The following is a 16,781-nucleotide window of genomic DNA, read 5'->3' as shown; positions in this document are numbered from 1 at the left end:
ACCTCACTAATTTATCCATCTACAGCCATCACACAACAAGTAGTGTAACATATGAATATATTTCAATCCAATAAGTAGAAACTAAAATATATCATTTCATCGTTTTTCAACCCCAACAACATAATCATTTCTAGTCATAACAAATTGAAATGTAATGACCAACAAATTAATAAAATACATAGTAACCCTAATGACCAACAAATAACTAACCCTAATGACACCTACAATAAACAAATAACCCTAATGACCAAAATAACTAGAAATCAAACTAACCTAACATGTTCATCACATATAACAGTTAAACAACAATGCACTCAATCATCCTAAGCCATACATTTTGTAAATGCAAACACAAATATACCAAATCACCAAACAACCATGATTCCAAATGATTAGGGACAATGTAAGCACATCTACGCGGATAGAATGGAGGAGGGGAGGGACCATTACCTCGAGGAACCTTCGGGAGCCGAGATCGTGGCACCGGGGGTCGATTTTGGGGGTTAGGGTTTGGTGGCGGCGTGGGGGAGAAGAGAAAGAGAGGGAGGCCGGCGGTTTTAGAATGAAGGGAGGAAGAAGAAGGGGCCTCGGCGCGGCCTAAAGGGTCCATGCCTCGGCGTTGAGTCGGGTCACGCCGAGGTCTGGAGGCTCGGCGTTAAGTGACCCAACGCCGAGCTTCTGGGCCACCGTTCTTTGTTGGGCCGCCTGGGCCGCGCTCCGGATGGGGCCAGAGCTCGGCGCTCAGTCCGACCGCGCCGATGTTGGGTACTTGGCGTCGGCTGACACGACGCCGACGTCTCGGACCCACGCGCCAACGTGTCGACGACGACCCCGGTCTCCCGTGACGTGGCAGTACCTTGGCGTGGAGTGACACGACGCCGAGCCTCATATCTCGGCGTTATGTGCTAAGACGCCTAAAAAGAGTCTATTTTTAGAAATTGTTTTGGCGTTGGTATTTTTCTAAAAATTATTTTCAAAAGAGACCAAAATACGAAAATTTCACGCCGCCTTGCCAAGGAAATAAGCAGCCACTCATAAACTCCTCTATTAGCTGCATCACGGAACAGTCGAGGACCCGAGCAGTCGATTGGTCAGATTTACAAGGCTATCTATCGAGGTCCCTATTCTTCGCAGCTAGCATCATCACCGTGTACAGGTTCTGCTGTCCTCCTTGATTCCTGAACCGTTCTGCCATCATCCACCTGCGCCTACAAGATTTTGGTTCGTCCTTCCATATACAACACATTTTTGTTTGTAATTCTTTTATACATTTACTACTCTTTTGTTCAACTGTTCTGATGCATCCATAGTCAACTTGATTGCAAGTTCTCGCATTCTATTTATATAATTCAGAATCCATTCATAGATGTACTGGACCTGTTCGGTCGAATTCCCCTTAGGGACCACCAGTCGGCTACATACCACCTTTTGATTTGCCACATCTTGCTTCTAAACTCAAGATTACCCAGCCAACTCTTTCAGGTTTTCCGTTGTTGCTACGGATGATTTATTCAGTTTTCTCTATTGTAAGGCTGAAACATTTATGGTCATTTTTCTGCACCATATGTGTTTTGAGGTGTGTTGACATGAAGACTTATTAAATGTATATAATATAGAATTTTAACCCCTTCTGTCTTTATTATATTTATTCAGTTGTATCTATTGTTTTTTAGATCATTTGTTCTGTCAACTTCCATATCTCATTTTTCAGGTACGTCCACCGGAGTCACTCTCCAACCAGTCATGTACACTCCTTTGGATCATCATCCAGATATAGACCTGGCACATCTTCAGAGCTTTGTTGCTGCCCTGCTATTACGAGTGAATTTACTGTCAGTCAATTTTATCATCGTCTGCAGACCTTTTTCCCCCCATACTTTGCTTCATTCTAGCTTTCATTCCAAGTACTTTTTCTCTATGCAGGCTATGCTCAACAACGAAACATAATTTAGTGTTGACAGTTTCTGGCTATATCTTGAGCCTATGGGCAGTGGAAATTTTGTGAATTACTAAATGTAAGTGCTCCTCAAGACCACCTAAATGTCAACTAACAATTATCTAATCCACCGATTGCTTTTGTTTTTGAGAATTTTGTTGCCACCAATCCAAGTGTGCTTTGCATAGTCATTGTAACCATCTGTACCGAGACGAAAAAAATGCCAGCCTCTCTGTACAGACATGTGTTGGTGGTTTTTTTCTATTGTATTTTTGAAACTACGGTCGTTTATGAATTAGAGAATGTATGCCTAAGTCTACTATAGACCCCAGTTCACATTCTGATTTACAGATTATTTATGCCAATATGTTTCATAGCGTACTGTCTGTTCTTGGCTCCAGGTAGAGAGAACAGATGCAGGCATGTCGATTTCTCGGCTTATATATTTAAAACATGGGTTCTCCAGCTAACTGTTGTTGATTTCTTTTCCAAAACCATGTCAGCTAGTCAAAACTTCTATTTCCTTCAATGATCTATAGACAACTTCATTTACTGTAACTTCCAGCAGATCTGTAAACTGAATGAAAAATCATTTAACTGTTTACAGATCAGTTCCCAAAACACCACTGTTTCTTTGAAGTTCTGACAAGTATTTTTCATTGTTCATCATTAGGCCGAAAACATTTCCATGGTACCGTTCATCAGCAGGTGGGTGCTTATGATAAATATGGCTTCCTGACCACAATAACCTCATGGAAGTGCTTAAAGCTCAGGCACAAAAGATGGAGGGCTCTGCTAGCATCATATGTTTGACTATGCACTTTTACATTTTTATACAGATGTTAAAAGATTTTCAACACATGTAAGATTTCTATGCTGTAAAACCTCCATTGTACAGAATGTGCCCTGCCTTGAAACAATAGCTTGAGTAGGTACCACTCATCAATTGTTAAACATTGTACCAATGGCATGTATCATCCTGTAATAAATGTGGGCTTCACGCTAATCAAATTCCACTCTTTTCCATCCCGGATTGTGTTAATAGTTGTATCACACTATGTATCATTGTCACTCAATATTTTTAGGCCAAATTAACTCGATGCGCGCAAGGGCGCGCGCAACGTACTAGTTTCTACAATATTCACAAGAAAGCATCTCCTACCACCACTCGGCTACGTGCGCGCGGGCACAATATTTACCTGATTCACAACTGGGCATCTTTCTAGAGTCCCAACAAATTTCCACGTCAATACTACAAGGTCAGTGCACATAAGAATGCAGATTTATCAAGAAGGAACCCTGGCCTGGGTAACTGGGTCAGATAGTGTTCTAACCAAGATTTCGTCTTGATCCCAAATTTGGATTTTCAGCACAGTCATCAAGAGAGAAATAAACAGATGATCTAAACTACAACGAGGATGGAGATCTACACCAAGCAAGTTATCGAGAGGTCGTGGTTGCTGAATTCACAGTAGCGTCCTTTGTTTGCGATTCGTGTCCTCTTCATCATGTTCCAACTGTTCCAGAAAAGGGGAAAATGATTCATTTATAGTGAACAGGGAACTGAGGGAAACCCAAAAAAACTAGCTAAGCTTCAGACAAATTTCCTACAGCAGTTTAGTCCTCTGCACCCCCAGTGCATGCTTTTGTGCAAGTTCACCAGCGAAATCATTCAGGGAACTTTTGGGGTTGTTGAGGGAGTTGAAAACACAGAGAAAGAATTTGGAATAATATACTTTTCCACTTCCAATTCGTTTACTATAAAATGGAGACATATTAAAAAAAAAGCTGTGGAATTTTACTTTGCATTTTGGTCATCAAGAAAGGAAGGCGATTATTGTGGAAACTGAAAGTTCCCTGACATACAGTCAAATATTCAGATTGATGTTATATGTTTTACCTCACTCATAACCTTCGTAGACCTTCTCCCAATCTGTGCTCTCTTTTGTTTCTTTGCTACATGCTCATCTGCATCTGCGTAACCTGCAAATATTTTCAAACATTTAAATTAAATAACATTATGTGGAGTTTCCATCCGTCTTGAGAGGCAACTTTCATTATTCCAAGCTGATGATGGTATACATGAAAAGTACACATCAAATAGTGATATAAAAGAAAATTGTCCTAATATTACCTGCAAAAAGGAAAAACTTATTCCTAATGTTAAAGTACCGTTTTTGCCCTTAAAGCCCATATCTGACAACATATTGTAGCAGTCCTAGGCGATTACTAGAATTGAGTATTATTAGAGTTACATAAAGTTTCTTCGCAGCAACTACTGGACCAAGAACATAGGAGATCGAAGAATCTTGACCTTTAAGAAGGCCTTCAAAGTCCTCCATGTCATCCATCTCTGTTTCGATTTCATCAGCTTCAATGTACTCTATCTTATTTTCCTGCATTGACGGAGTAAGCTCACAATAAATCAAAAGGCCCGTGAACGTTGAGAACACATCAAAGTGAGATTGTAACTACATTGCTTACCTCTTCATCCTCTAAGACATGAACATCATGATGTTCATCTAGTTTAACAATATAATCAAAATCAATGAAGGGATAATTGTGTATTTTACTGTAGAAACCATTCTTCATACGTTCGAGTAATTCGCTTTGAATACACTGCACGATGGCAAGTGCACATATGTTAGAATTTGACGATGGATAATGAAAAACGCCTGATAAAGGTCAGGAATTTACCTTATCAATTTGTGCAGCTATGTCAGCTTTCATCTCTTTGCTGATATCAATCTTAGTCTTCTTCGTGGGTACATTCATTAACTTCTCCCTAAAAGAGTGGATGAATATGGTTAGCAATTTTCCATGTGTCAGAGAGGTAACAAATAAGTTTTTATGCAACAATGTACCGTTGTATCATTCATACCCCCTTCACTTTATTCTATCATATTCAGAAGAAGGAAAATAAACTATTAGAAGCTAACATGCTGTGAAATCAGTAGCATACGTGCCTACCTCACTTTCAGATGAAGTTTCCTCATTCTTATTCGATACTGAGTCATTTTTGTTAGGCGCCGCTTGAGTTTATGCACAAGTAACTTTGGCCAAAATTCCTAAAGGAAGAAACAAAGGCGTGCTATCAAGGCTTGTAAGACTTTTCACTTGGAATTTTCATTCGATGTACAGCAGAAAGAGATACACACAAGATGGTTGTTGATAACTTCTATTGCTTTCTCGTAGTTCCTTGGCAATTTAACCCTCTCCCACAGTTTAGTTGGTAGATGAGCTCTTTCAGCAGTTTTCATGTACAAGTAAAAAATACCTGCATTGGCCAGTAAAGGGAAAGAAGAATAACAATATCACCAAAAGATTCAGATTATAACCACGCATAGCTTCCCATTCGAAGGATCAAGAACTTAACAGGAGGCGACAACAAAACAGGGGAGGGTGAATTCGGTGGCTCACCATCGTGATCGCGTATGGTGGCATAGCGGCTGTTGGCGAGGGGGCATGAACTCCGGTTGCAGATGCCCGTAGCGTTGTAGGGGTTCCGGCAGAAGATGCCCGTTTCGATCCTGCGAAAACCGCTTTACCGTCACAAGAAACACCACCCCAAAAGTACACGAGAAGATACGGCGGTCGCCGGCGTTATATACTTGGCCATGAAGCTGCAGTGGCCGTGGCGGATGCAGTGCCATACCACGTCGTCGCTCATCTTCGACGACTCGGAGGACTGCGTATTCTCCTGCTCTGCTCCTGCTACTGATGCTTGATCTACTAGGGTTTTGGGACGGCAGCCAGGTTTGGTCGGATGGCAAGGCCGGTAAGAGGCACCGTGGCGAGCGAACAGGGGATCAGGCTGAGCGTGTGTGGGCCGGGCTGGGTTTCTGACTTTTTATCGCGATCGGGCCATTCATCCGTTTTTCGTTAGGAGAAAAATAGTTATCAGTACACCTGTGTGCGCGATCACGCAAGCGAGGAGCCTTCGTGACACAACACACCTTACCACCGAGCTACTGGATACACTTAGAAAAAATTACATAGGAAAGTTGTTTTGCGACCAAACCAGCAAGACAAAAGCGAGCGTCTAGGCCCGCGGGTTCCTGCCCGGGAAGAGGACTTGCATGGCTTCCCGCGTCGACGTCGACAGGGGGAGTTTGAAGGAGGCTTCATCAGGTAGCTCAGTCTCCTTCTCGAGCCCTAGATGTTTCATCATCACCTTCCGCGCTTAAGCCTCCGGCTTCGGTTCACTGTGCCTACTCTTGGCGGCAAGCCTAGCGCTCCTCTTAGGGACGAGCTCCGAGTCGTCCAGTTCCCCCACCTGCGCTCTGGCCGCCCGGGTTAGCCGCAGTCGTGGAGGCAACGACAAGACAGGCATCGTGAGCGGCTTCTTGAATACAGCGATGAAGTCCTCGGTCAACGTTGCGGTCGTCGCGTCAAGCGCACTGGCATCAACAGCTGGTGTGGCTAGGCCGCCTCCGTCTGCATCTACCTGGTTGGCGGGGAAGTCGACCTGGACGGGGAGTGGGGATCCTCCAGCCTGCTCCGGCACCAAGAGCGAGGGCCTTGGTGAGGTTTGGCCCGAGCCACACTCGTCTGGGCCTGAAAGGCACAGGTCTACCGCTTGGGCCACCTCCGACACGGCCTGGCTCGTGGGACCTGCCTGATGTGGCCTTTTGGTCATACATGCCTCCACCTCAACCAGCATGGGATCGAAGTCCTAAGAACCTTCGAGCAACGGTCCACTACGAGCTCAGGCTCAGAGTGCACCACTTGTATTCCCTGCATAGCGACGCTAGAGTGGCCGACACACGCGTGCAAAGGGGCCCCCAAGCCAAGCACAGACCCAGCCGCGCCCACAGACACACGGAACCTCGAGGAAAGGTGTGCCTGGAACTCCTCCGGCGTGACGGCTGGCTGGTCTCCACCAACGAGTGTGACGAGAACAAAGGAGAGGTCCGCTCCAGACATGGCAAGCTCCACGTTGCTCTGGACGACGGAGACCTCGATCTTGGGACCGTTATCAACGTCACCCAGAGGTGGTGATACCGGCAGGCTATTGTTGTGGTGCTGCTGCGGCGATGATGACGGTGCGGTCGACTGCTGCACACGACAAGGACGACGTTGTGGGTGTGAGACCATTTAGGCCTGGGGACTTTACTGCTTACTGCACTTGCTTAGGAGTACTTGATTTAGGCCAATGTTTTAAATCAATGCCGGGGGGCTTTACTGCTCAGTACTTGGTTTTAGGGGACCTTGTTTTTTAGCTGCAAGGGACAGGTCACTGTGAGCTGAGAAATCATAACGTGAGGTTCTTTTCGTGTCTTAGGTGATTTTTTTAAATAGGTAGCTTTGCTTTTTTAGATGTAAAATAGATTTGTCCTGGCTTCAAATCTATCACGGCTATTATAAAAATGGATGACATTAAGTTGTTTTAGCCTCTCCTAACAACTAAATTTTGCTCATGTATTTATACTATCTTTTAGCTATGTTTACGTTGTCTTATTACTATATTTACAATGAAATTATCAGCGTAATTTATTGAACGGAGTGATGTAATTTGGAATAACACTAATATATGCAAAAAAAAATTAAAAATACAAATATTTCTATGGATTCTAGATATCAGAGAAATATATGTCAAATTATTTACAAATGCCATCAAATTATTAACAAATTTTAGAAAAAAATACAAATTATATGGATTGCAGCCAGGGTCTGTGCCCACGCTCGCGCCGAGGACGGCCGCGCCGGGGATGCCCGCGCCAGTGCCGGGGGGCGGCGGCGGCCGGAGCAACGGCCGGAGCAATAGCCTATGCCAGGGGCAGCGGCGGAAGAAATCGGGAGCCAGAGAGAGAGAGAGAGAGAGAGCGGCGGAGGCGGCAAAGGGAGCGCGAGCGGTAGAAACATCGGGAGCCAGAGAGAGCGCGAAATCGGACAGCCCAAAGCGCACCATGTGCCATATCTGATGGCCCAAAATTCAGTTGCCAGATACTCCCAAAACAACCGGTTGATATCTAACCATTCTCTAAAAATGACTCAAATTCAAAATGCTAAAAGTGTCTAACATTACTTGCCAATGCAAAACCAAAACGGACATCCATGGTACGTGAAAAATTACATAACTTTGACTCTAGAAGTTGGCACGTCCTAACCAAATATTCCTTCTCCTTAGTGTGCTACAATAGAGGCTAAAACTAAAGCTAGTGCGTCCCCGGGATAAAACCTACAAAAAAATTCTTGTATGGCCATTATTTAACACAAAATCACTTTTTGTGAGCCAAATTGTCCAACAAAAGAATTTTCAAACATTGTCCAACAAAATGAACAGAGATGTAAAATTCCAACCCTTACTTAGACTAAGAACTAAACAAATGAGTTGAACTTTGTCGGGCTGAGACACCTAAAACAAGGTACATCGCACAAAAAGTGCCAGAGATTTGGCATAATGACATTCAAAGAATATGTGTTAAATAGTTTCTACTTTACTACAAAAGTAACAAAAAATACTATTTTCCCAAATTCGACAAGCTATACTATATTCTCCTTAATCAAGACGACCCCTATTTTAAATTATCACATGCAATTTTTTTATATGTTTTTAAATGCTAAATTTCACGTGCAATTATTGACAAGAAAGCTATACACTGGATAGATTGTGAATTTGCCATCTTTTTGTAAACTCCACACAAATGATCCAAACTGAGGATTAATAAAAGGGCGTGGCTAGCACCCGAATGTCCGGACACTTCCCCGTCCGGACGTCCGCACCTACCCCGTTTGTTGCCCCCGCCCCGCATGCCTGATGAGTCTGACTGCATGCTGCACATGTCGCTGCCTGCCTCGCTTGTCCCCCATGCGGCTGCAACTTAGCGCGTGCCCGTCTACCCCACATGGTGCTGCACGTACGCATGCAAGCCCATGCCTGATGCTGCGCATTCACTTCATCCCGTGCTACGCGCCCGTGCATGCAGGTGGGGACCACCCACGCTCGTGCCCCCGCATGTTGTTGCGTCCCTCGCTTCGCTTCTGTGCTGCGCGCCCGTGGACGTGCATGCAGGTGGGGACTATATCTACATTTGCAACATCAGATCTACTTTTGCAACATCTAGATGAAACACATATAACATTTAGATGAAACATATGAAACATACATCTAAAACGCATGAAACATAGTGCACATGCTAATGAAAACACTTGCAACATGAAGCACTTACTGCAACATACGTCTGAAACAGGTGAAATATTTGAAACACACGGTTGCAACATGTGTATAGCCACTGCAACATATGCAAGATCCAGATAAAACACTTGCAACATACGTTTGAAATAGGTGAAATATTTGAAACAGACACTTGTAACATACGTGTATAGCCCTTGCAACATATGCAACATACATATAAAGACTTGAAACATGTCTGAAACAGATGAAACATACACTTGCAACATACGTGTATAGCCAAAGCAACATATGCAATATCTAGATAAAACACATGCAACACCAGATGAAACATACATCCGAAAGGCATGAAAACATACGGATCTTGATACCATGGAGTGACGGAAAAAATTAGGCTAGCACTCAGCTGCCAACGGTCAACCGTCACAGAAGAAACAAACGGCGCATGTAGATGTGGGCCCGCGCTCCTCTCACAAACAGGCAAGCGCCCTGGCCGGCCCTACAACTGGCTAATCTGGCTGGCCAAAGCAGCAACACTGCCGGCAACATGTAGAAGGGGGCAGCTTAGCCTGGGCATAGACAACACAGAGAGAAAAAAAGAGTAGGACGACAAGCACCAACAGGCCTAGGTGCTAGGCAGCAGAGGGTAGGCGCGACAGGGAGGCCTGTGGCCTTGGGCGCGTGCGGCTAGGGGTCTAGCCAGCAGCTGACGCAATAAGGAGGCTCTCTCCATGGTCATGCACATGCACGGTTCCCCAAATGCCACATGCACCCTGAACTGGCCGCACACTCTCCCATGCGTTGCCCCGCAAAAGGACGGATGCAGGCCCGCCTGTAGCTACACACCCCTTCTTTTTTTCTTTGGCGCCATGCGGGCGGGGTCGGTTTGTCCTGACGCCCTAAACCAAGCATTATTGTTAATAAAAGCCACACGGGCAACAATATTACACCAATCCGTGAATTTGTTTGCCTCTAATGCTCTTCTCAAGAGGACAATAAAAGGGTTCGTACTGAGCACTTATGCTATTGCTACATGTTTTTTCAAACAATATTAAACAAAGAAGGGTACTAAAACTTTAAAGCAAGGTGTTTACCCATTTATAATGGCCCCATGTCTAGAAATTGATCCTTAACTCCAGAAAGTTTGACAAAAAATGAGTCTCCTTTGGCTTAGGGGCCGTTTGGATTGTAGGATTTTCATAGAAAATTCATACGAAACTGAAACAGGGAAAAGGAAAACAAGTATGCTGTTTGGAACACGGCAAAACATCCTTTCCTTTCCTACGGAATACTGTAGCATCTTCAACATTTTTAAAGGAATGAAAAACTCCACTTTGTGATCTGTTTTTTCTTCTCTAGGCGCAAGCCCGAGGCGTCCAGAGTGCTGGCACGGACACACTTGGAGCTCCACGCTGCCATACCACTTGTAGCTCATGGTAGCAGGTTCCACCAATAAAATAAGAATAAACACAATCAATCAATCACACTTACCCTTTTACAAAGATTTGTCATTATGTGTTATAAGTGCCTTTTAACAGCCATGTGCTTTTGTAATTCCTGTGTTATAAATTCCTTTGTTCCAAACATCTCCTTCTATTTCTTTACTACGTTTTCCCTTTTCTTAGTTTTGTGACTACACTCACCTTTGTTTCTTTCCATTGTTCCAAACATGCCCTTAAGGTATTTATTTCTTGCTTACCAGGGAGCTTTGTTAACTAGAATAGAACAAAGTTACAATCATGTGTGGTGCCTCAGCCAAATCACAATATGAACATTGCTTTAGAGCAACTCTAGGAGCTTATAGTAAATATAAACTCTCTATTTGAGTATTTTGGTAAAAGAAAAAAAACACTCCTCCAAAATCTTGGTAAAACAACTCCTTAAAAAAAAAAAAGAAGATGATAAATTTTCCCTCCAACTTGTAACGTCCTCCCTACCGTGATCAGCCCTAAGCCGATGAACTCCTTGGACGCGCCTTGCACTGGTAGGTGGCAACCTCTCGGCAAAGCGAGTGAGCCCATTATCAGTTGTTGAGTAGAGGGCGGCGGGCCATAGAATTTATTGGATTTATTTAAGGTTGGATCAATCCCAATTAATAAATCTAAATATTCAATAAAAATAGATAATTTATTATTATTGATACGAGCATCATACAATAGAAATTATTTATCCTGTTGCAACTCACCGGTATTTTTGCTGGTCAAAGAAAATTTTCTAAGTTCACTAAAAAAATGTTCAGCTTGAGATACGTGTGACTGCTATATTTACACAGTGACTATTTATAGCAATCATCAATACTGAATTTCCAATCAACATGGCCAGCCCAGGAGAAGCTCGATCTCCCCAAAATTTCAGGAGATGGCGAAGCCGAAGCCGAAGAGGCCCGCGCCTCCGCGGCGGGGGGCAGGCGGTCTCTGGCGACCCGTCGCTTTGGGCGGCCTGCCGCTGGCTGCCGCGGCGTACGTGGGCGTCGACTACCTGCGGCATCTGTCCCCCGTTTGGCACGGGCGGCTGCGGCCGGCGCTCTGGGCAGCGCTGGCGCTCGCCACCGCCGCGCGCGCGCCGTTCTACCGGCGCTGGGACGCCGAGGTCCGCGCCGCCCCGCGGTTCTTCGCTGCCATAGCGTTCATGCTCGCGGCGCTACTTTGCGAGGCCATCTCCGTCCGCTTCGTCAGCACCGTCCTCGGCCTCCAGTGGCACCGGTCAGTTCCTTTCTCGTGACTGATGCAATGCAAAACCGATCGACCAAATATTTGAACATTTTAGAATTTTCCTACACAAATGTGTGATTACATCCATGGTGACCTTTACGTTGTCTTTTAACCACAGACTGTAGTTCTCACTGCATGCATTGAATCATAGTTATTTATCGAAAATTTTGAAGAAGTATCGCTTAGGAAATAGCACGTGAAAACTTGGGCATTTTGGACGTTAATTGTTATGGCAGTGAAATCCACTGCCTTATACATAGGTGCTATGACAGCAGTTGATGGTATACATACATAGGTGCAGACTTAAGTCTAGTTTCTTAATCTTGTGTCCTAAAATTTGTATTAACTTGTGCCTTGTGGTAAAGTATAGTCTAAGTAGTAAGGACTATGTGTCTGTATTGAACGGCTAGGCTGTACTCATTCATTCGTGGATGTTGAGGCCGGAATTTTATATTCCTTAATCTGAAAAATACATAGGTGCAGGCAATAACTAGAGATATTATTCCGTTTTCATCATCTAGTGATTTTGTATAGATTATTGTTTGTTGGGGTTGAAACTTGAATGTTTTCTTTAATTATCATGATACATTAAATCTTCACATGGTTATTTTTTTACTTCGGCTATTAGTAGTTTAATATTTGCTCCCCAACCTACAGTGGCGGAGCCAGAAACTTTTAGTAATCCGAGCAATTCTCGTTATGCAAAAATGTTTACTTTGACAAATACAGCGGTCCTCTTTAAAGAGAATTTTTCTCCGCACTTTATCGACGAGCCTAGGCGGTCGCCTGGGGTCACCGGGCAACCTGGAATCATGACATTATCTAATATTAGTACTGTTAGACTTTCACAGAGCAAATTTTGTCTTTTCATCATCTTCCCCTGTATAGTCTACATATTTCAGTGCAATCAATATTTTGCTCATCTGAAGCACTGGAACTATTCACTATGAAAAGAGCTATACTAATAGAGATTCACTGTTATCAACAGATCTACTGCTCCTCTTCCTGACACTGGCCAGTGGATGCTTCTAGCATTGAGTGGGAAACTTCCCCAAACAGTGGTTGATCTACTGAAAGCTCGCATCATCACTCTTCATCATTACTTGATGTTGTTTATCATGCTGGCGTTTTCGGCATTGTTTGACTGCATCAAAGGTCCTGGACTCGGGATAGGCTCAAGGTATATGTTCACTATGGCAGTTGGACGTTTGCTCAGGACCATAACATTCTTGCTACGATTCTTCCATCTGCTCGACCTTGGTGTGCCGAAGCTCGATATCAAATACCTGACCATCCACATCCTTGGGCACAGAAATATTATGCTCCTTATGCTTCGGATCCAAACATGATCTGGAGGGTCATGAAAGAGGATACCCCATACGGTCAGTACATTCAGCTTATTATCCTTATTGGTAACTGTATAATATAGCTGCTTTGATAGACCAGTGTGAGCTCATTTTCTTTTCATCCTTCCTGATTGTAGCTACTCTTCAAGATTACCCTGATGAATATAAACCTGACTGGGGATTGATGAGTTTCTTAGTAGACATTTTGAGGCCAAGCACTGGAGAGGGGCCCTCATGGTATCATTTGCTGAGGAAATCAAGTGGTGGTTGTAATGATCTTATCTATAGTGGACATATGTTTGTTGCTGTCCTAACTGCTATGGCATGGGCGGTATGCGATGTTTTCTTCTTCTCAACTTTGGATTGTTCATGTCACGTCTTCAAATTACCCTTCCAATGTCATGCACTCCTGCTGCAACTGAAATCAGCTCTAACTGGCCAGAGTCATCCTATTTTAGATATGTTGCGCCATGGCCAAAACAAAATTGATATATAAAGTTGTATTTGATTCCTTGCAATCTGATGTGTTCTGCAATGTCCTATATGCTCCGTGACAATTACTGTTCAATCAACCATTACATTTACAATTCGTTACCTCAGAAACAAACCTATAGAGTGGTTTGATATGTATAACCAATGCTAAGTTACGTTGAAGACGTAACAAGAGCCTCCTTTTTATTGTCTTGCTTAATTTACGTGTTCATATGTTGCTCTTGACAAATATCATTTTAACACCTTAATGCATTATTCGTCCACATTTCCTCACAGGAAGCATATGGGGGATGGAGCTCTGTTGTGATATGGTTCCTCGTCATCCACAGCGCTCAGAGGGAGGTGACGGGAGCGCCATCATTACAGTGTTGACTGCATTGTAGCAATCTACATCGGGATCCTCTTGTGGAGGATGACTGGGTTCCTCTGGTCTGCAATGGAAACCAATCGATCCAGAAGGCTTTCCAAGCTTGATGAGGTTCAGAAGAGACTATTCCGTGCTGCAAAGGATTCTGACAGTCTTTGAAATAAGGAGCCTGCTAAATGAAGTTGAGCTGGCTGTTCAAGAAAAGAAGGGCTTTTCACAGCGCTTTATCTTCTCCTTTGCTGCAGCTGTAATTGTTTTTACCTGTCTTGTTTGTTCTCCTGGCATTCACGCTAACCAATGACGGATGATCTTTCTGATGTCCCACCGATTTTGATATTCACATTCTATTTAGAAGACTCAGTGAGTTGAAAGTAATGGATTTTAGGTTGAAAGGGATGGCGTTCCCTGGTTTGTGTATGGGGAAAATATTTCATATAGAATCACTGAGTACCAAATCCTTTTGACAGAGAAAGCTACTTACAGAAAACATATTATTAGCTGAATTGTGTAGATGAACTCCTTTTCAATAGAAACAGCTACTCCATGATAAATATTGTCAGCTGAGCTGTAGTTGCATATGCAGCTCTTTTTTTCAAAAGCATTCTGTCAGTTGATATGTAGGATAACTGCCGCATATTTTGATTTTGTGAGCACATCAGGTGATATCATGATTTACAAGTAGTTCCTACATGGAAATGGTCTGCAGTTTAGTTTGGTTTAGTGCCCTCCAACTCCAGTTACCGTAGAGATGGTTGCAGACTGTTCTGCTGTATAGCATCAGTTCTACATTTTCACTTGCTAATTTGTTTTTTTTCCCCTAGAATTCCACGTGTTGGATCTGAGGCAGTTTTTATAGAGCCCAACTTTTCGATGTGTTATCACCCCCCCGCCCCCCCCCCCCCCCCCCCCCCCCCCCCCCAAATAAATAATAAATCGATGTGTTCAAGGCGCATTCAGGCCACCAGAACCTTGCGACAGTACGAATTGAAATTGACGGCCCTTGAGCTGGCAACTCCGGTACAGATTTATCATATGCTTATAGTGATCACTGCAACAATTTTTTTTCTCTCTTGGAGTGATCAGATGCTTATAGTGATCACTGCTATATGTCCTATGAGTCAATAATGCCCCCAAAAAAACAACTGTGATCTGATAAGGTGATTTGCAGCCTTAGCTCTGAAGAAAACCGACGAAATGGACATCTGATGTGTACCTTTCCTTCCCGTTCCGTCCTCCATTCAGACCCGATGCAACCGGTGTAGTGTATTATGCAACCCCCATTGGAGTGACAAAAACTAAGTCGCCGCCTCGTGGGTTCACGATGAAGGATCAAGACTTCTTCACTTGATAGCGTACGTATTTCAGTTTTCCAATTTCCAATCCGCGTAGGCGCGAACAACCAATGATCTTGACTTAGCTCCTCATACAGCTCTATTAAGTCCTCCTTCACAAATGATTTACAGGGACGCCTGCTAGACGTGCTAGTAGGTACATTTGAGTTTTTAAAACTTGGGTAACTGCTGATAATATCTATGCAACGCGCAACACGATTACGACGTCTAATTTGTCCTTGGTTAGTGGATCATTAAGAAGAATAATCGCCAAGTGGAGACGGCGGTATTTGACCGGCTGGTGGAAGAGCAGACGGAGGGTTCGTTTCGTTTGGTCCTATAAATACCTGTGCATATTACTCGGTTCATATCCATCGCCACCCAGCGGAAACTAAACTTGCATTGATCGCTCATCGGTTGTTCTGATCATCATTTGATCTCTCTCTAGCTAGCTAGCGAGCCCTACCTAGCTTACTTGTAGATCGATCGGCAATGGCTGATGAGGAGAAGAAGCACCACCACCACCTGTTCCACCGCCACAAGGACGGCGAGGAGGAGGCGAGCACCGGCGAGGTGGACTACGAGAAGAAGTAGAAGCACCACAAGCACCTGGAGCAGCTCGGCGGGCTCGGCGCCATCGCCGCCGGCGCATACGCAATTGTAAGCGCGCGCCGTTTCTTGTTGATATTACTCATCCTATTTACTCGAACATGCATGCTTATCTATGGTGTGTATGTGTGTGCGTGTTGGATCGATCGAGCAGCACGAGAAGCACAAGGCGAAGAAGGACCCCGAGAACGCGCACGGGCACAAGGTGAAGGAGGAGGTGGCGGCGGTGGCGGCCCTGGGCGCGGCCGGGTTCGCGTTCCACGAGCACCATCAGAAGAAGGACGCCAAGAAGCAGGGCCAGAGCTGAGCTAGGCAAGGCAGGCGGCTGCCTCTCGATCCTGCAGTGATATATATCGTCGCGTCCGCCGCTTATATATATTGTGGCGTTAAATACTTAAATTGCGTCGTCTTTTGTTGCCTGCCACATGTCCGTGTGTCAGGGCACGTACTCGGCACTAGTTTCCTGCGTGCCAGGCCGTATCATATATTGTGCCCGATCTGTATCCAGTGTTTGTGCCCACCAAAATAATGAAGCGCCTGTTTACTCCGCTGCACCCAGCTATATAATGCTATATCCATCAGTCTACGTGTTACGTTGGATATATGTACAATAACGTTTTCATTTCGTGGCGCCCTTGATGCAAACTAAACGCAGAAATATCTCTCTACCAAACGGTTGCGCGGGGGCGCAGGCGCCGGCTCCGGCGGTAGAGTCCGAGGACGTTGGAGGACCAACAGCCGGAACAGTATTTTTTTTTCACACCAAACCAATTAGCAGTACTTTTTCACGATCCAGCAACGAACAAGCCTAGCCAAACGAACATGCCGCAAGGCACCACTTGTCATGAACTAGA

At 44.4% G+C, this 16,781-nt stretch overlaps 1 protein-coding gene and 2 pseudogenes across 1 annotated transcript; 2 read left to right on the top strand and 1 right to left on the bottom strand.

The window, feature by feature from the left end:
* Positions 1-3,115: 3,115 nt before the first annotated feature.
* LOC136463512 (uncharacterized) lies at positions 3,116-5,680 on the bottom strand. The gene is made up of 9 exons (XM_066462502.1): positions 5,548-5,680; positions 5,357-5,466; positions 5,095-5,213; positions 4,907-5,004; positions 4,634-4,721; positions 4,421-4,555; positions 4,251-4,332; positions 3,837-3,919; positions 3,116-3,453 (listed from the first exon to the last, which is right to left on the bottom strand). The coding sequence occupies exons 1-9, from the start codon at positions 5,604-5,606 to the stop codon at positions 3,403-3,405; spliced, it is 825 nt and encodes a 274-aa protein (XP_066318599.1). The 5' UTR covers positions 5,607-5,680; the 3' UTR covers positions 3,116-3,402.
* A 5,729-nt stretch (positions 5,681-11,409) lies between these two features.
* On the top strand, positions 11,410-14,752 carry LOC136463511 (protein PHLOEM UNLOADING MODULATOR-like; annotated as a pseudogene).
* An 892-nt stretch (positions 14,753-15,644) lies between these two features.
* LOC136463510 (abscisic stress-ripening protein 1-like) lies at positions 15,645-16,481 on the top strand (annotated as a pseudogene).
* The last annotated feature ends 300 nt before the right edge of the window (positions 16,482-16,781 follow it).

Source organism: Miscanthus floridulus, chromosome 7, assembly GCF_019320115.1.
Source record: "Miscanthus floridulus cultivar M001 chromosome 7, ASM1932011v1, whole genome shotgun sequence".
Lineage (NCBI taxonomy): Eukaryota > Viridiplantae > Streptophyta > Magnoliopsida > Poales > Poaceae > Miscanthus > Miscanthus floridulus.
This window is presented reverse-complemented; position numbering and strand designations above follow the sequence as displayed.

What these genes read in the sequence shown, in the direction of transcription:
- LOC136463512 (XM_066462502.1), bottom strand. Translation starts at nt 5,606, where the DNA reads ATGAGCGACGACGTGGTATGGCACTGCATCCGCCACGGCCACTGCAGC. An exon ending in CACTGCAGCTTCATGGCCAA is followed by an intron (nt 5,467 to 5,547) that starts GTATATAACGCC and finishes CGGTTTTCGCAG; the next exon opens with GATCGAAACGGGCATCTTCT. An exon ending in CTTTGAAGGCCTTCTTAAAG is followed by an intron (nt 3,920 to 4,250) that starts GTCAAGATTCTT and finishes AAATATTTGCAG; the next exon opens with GTTACGCAGATGCAGATGAG.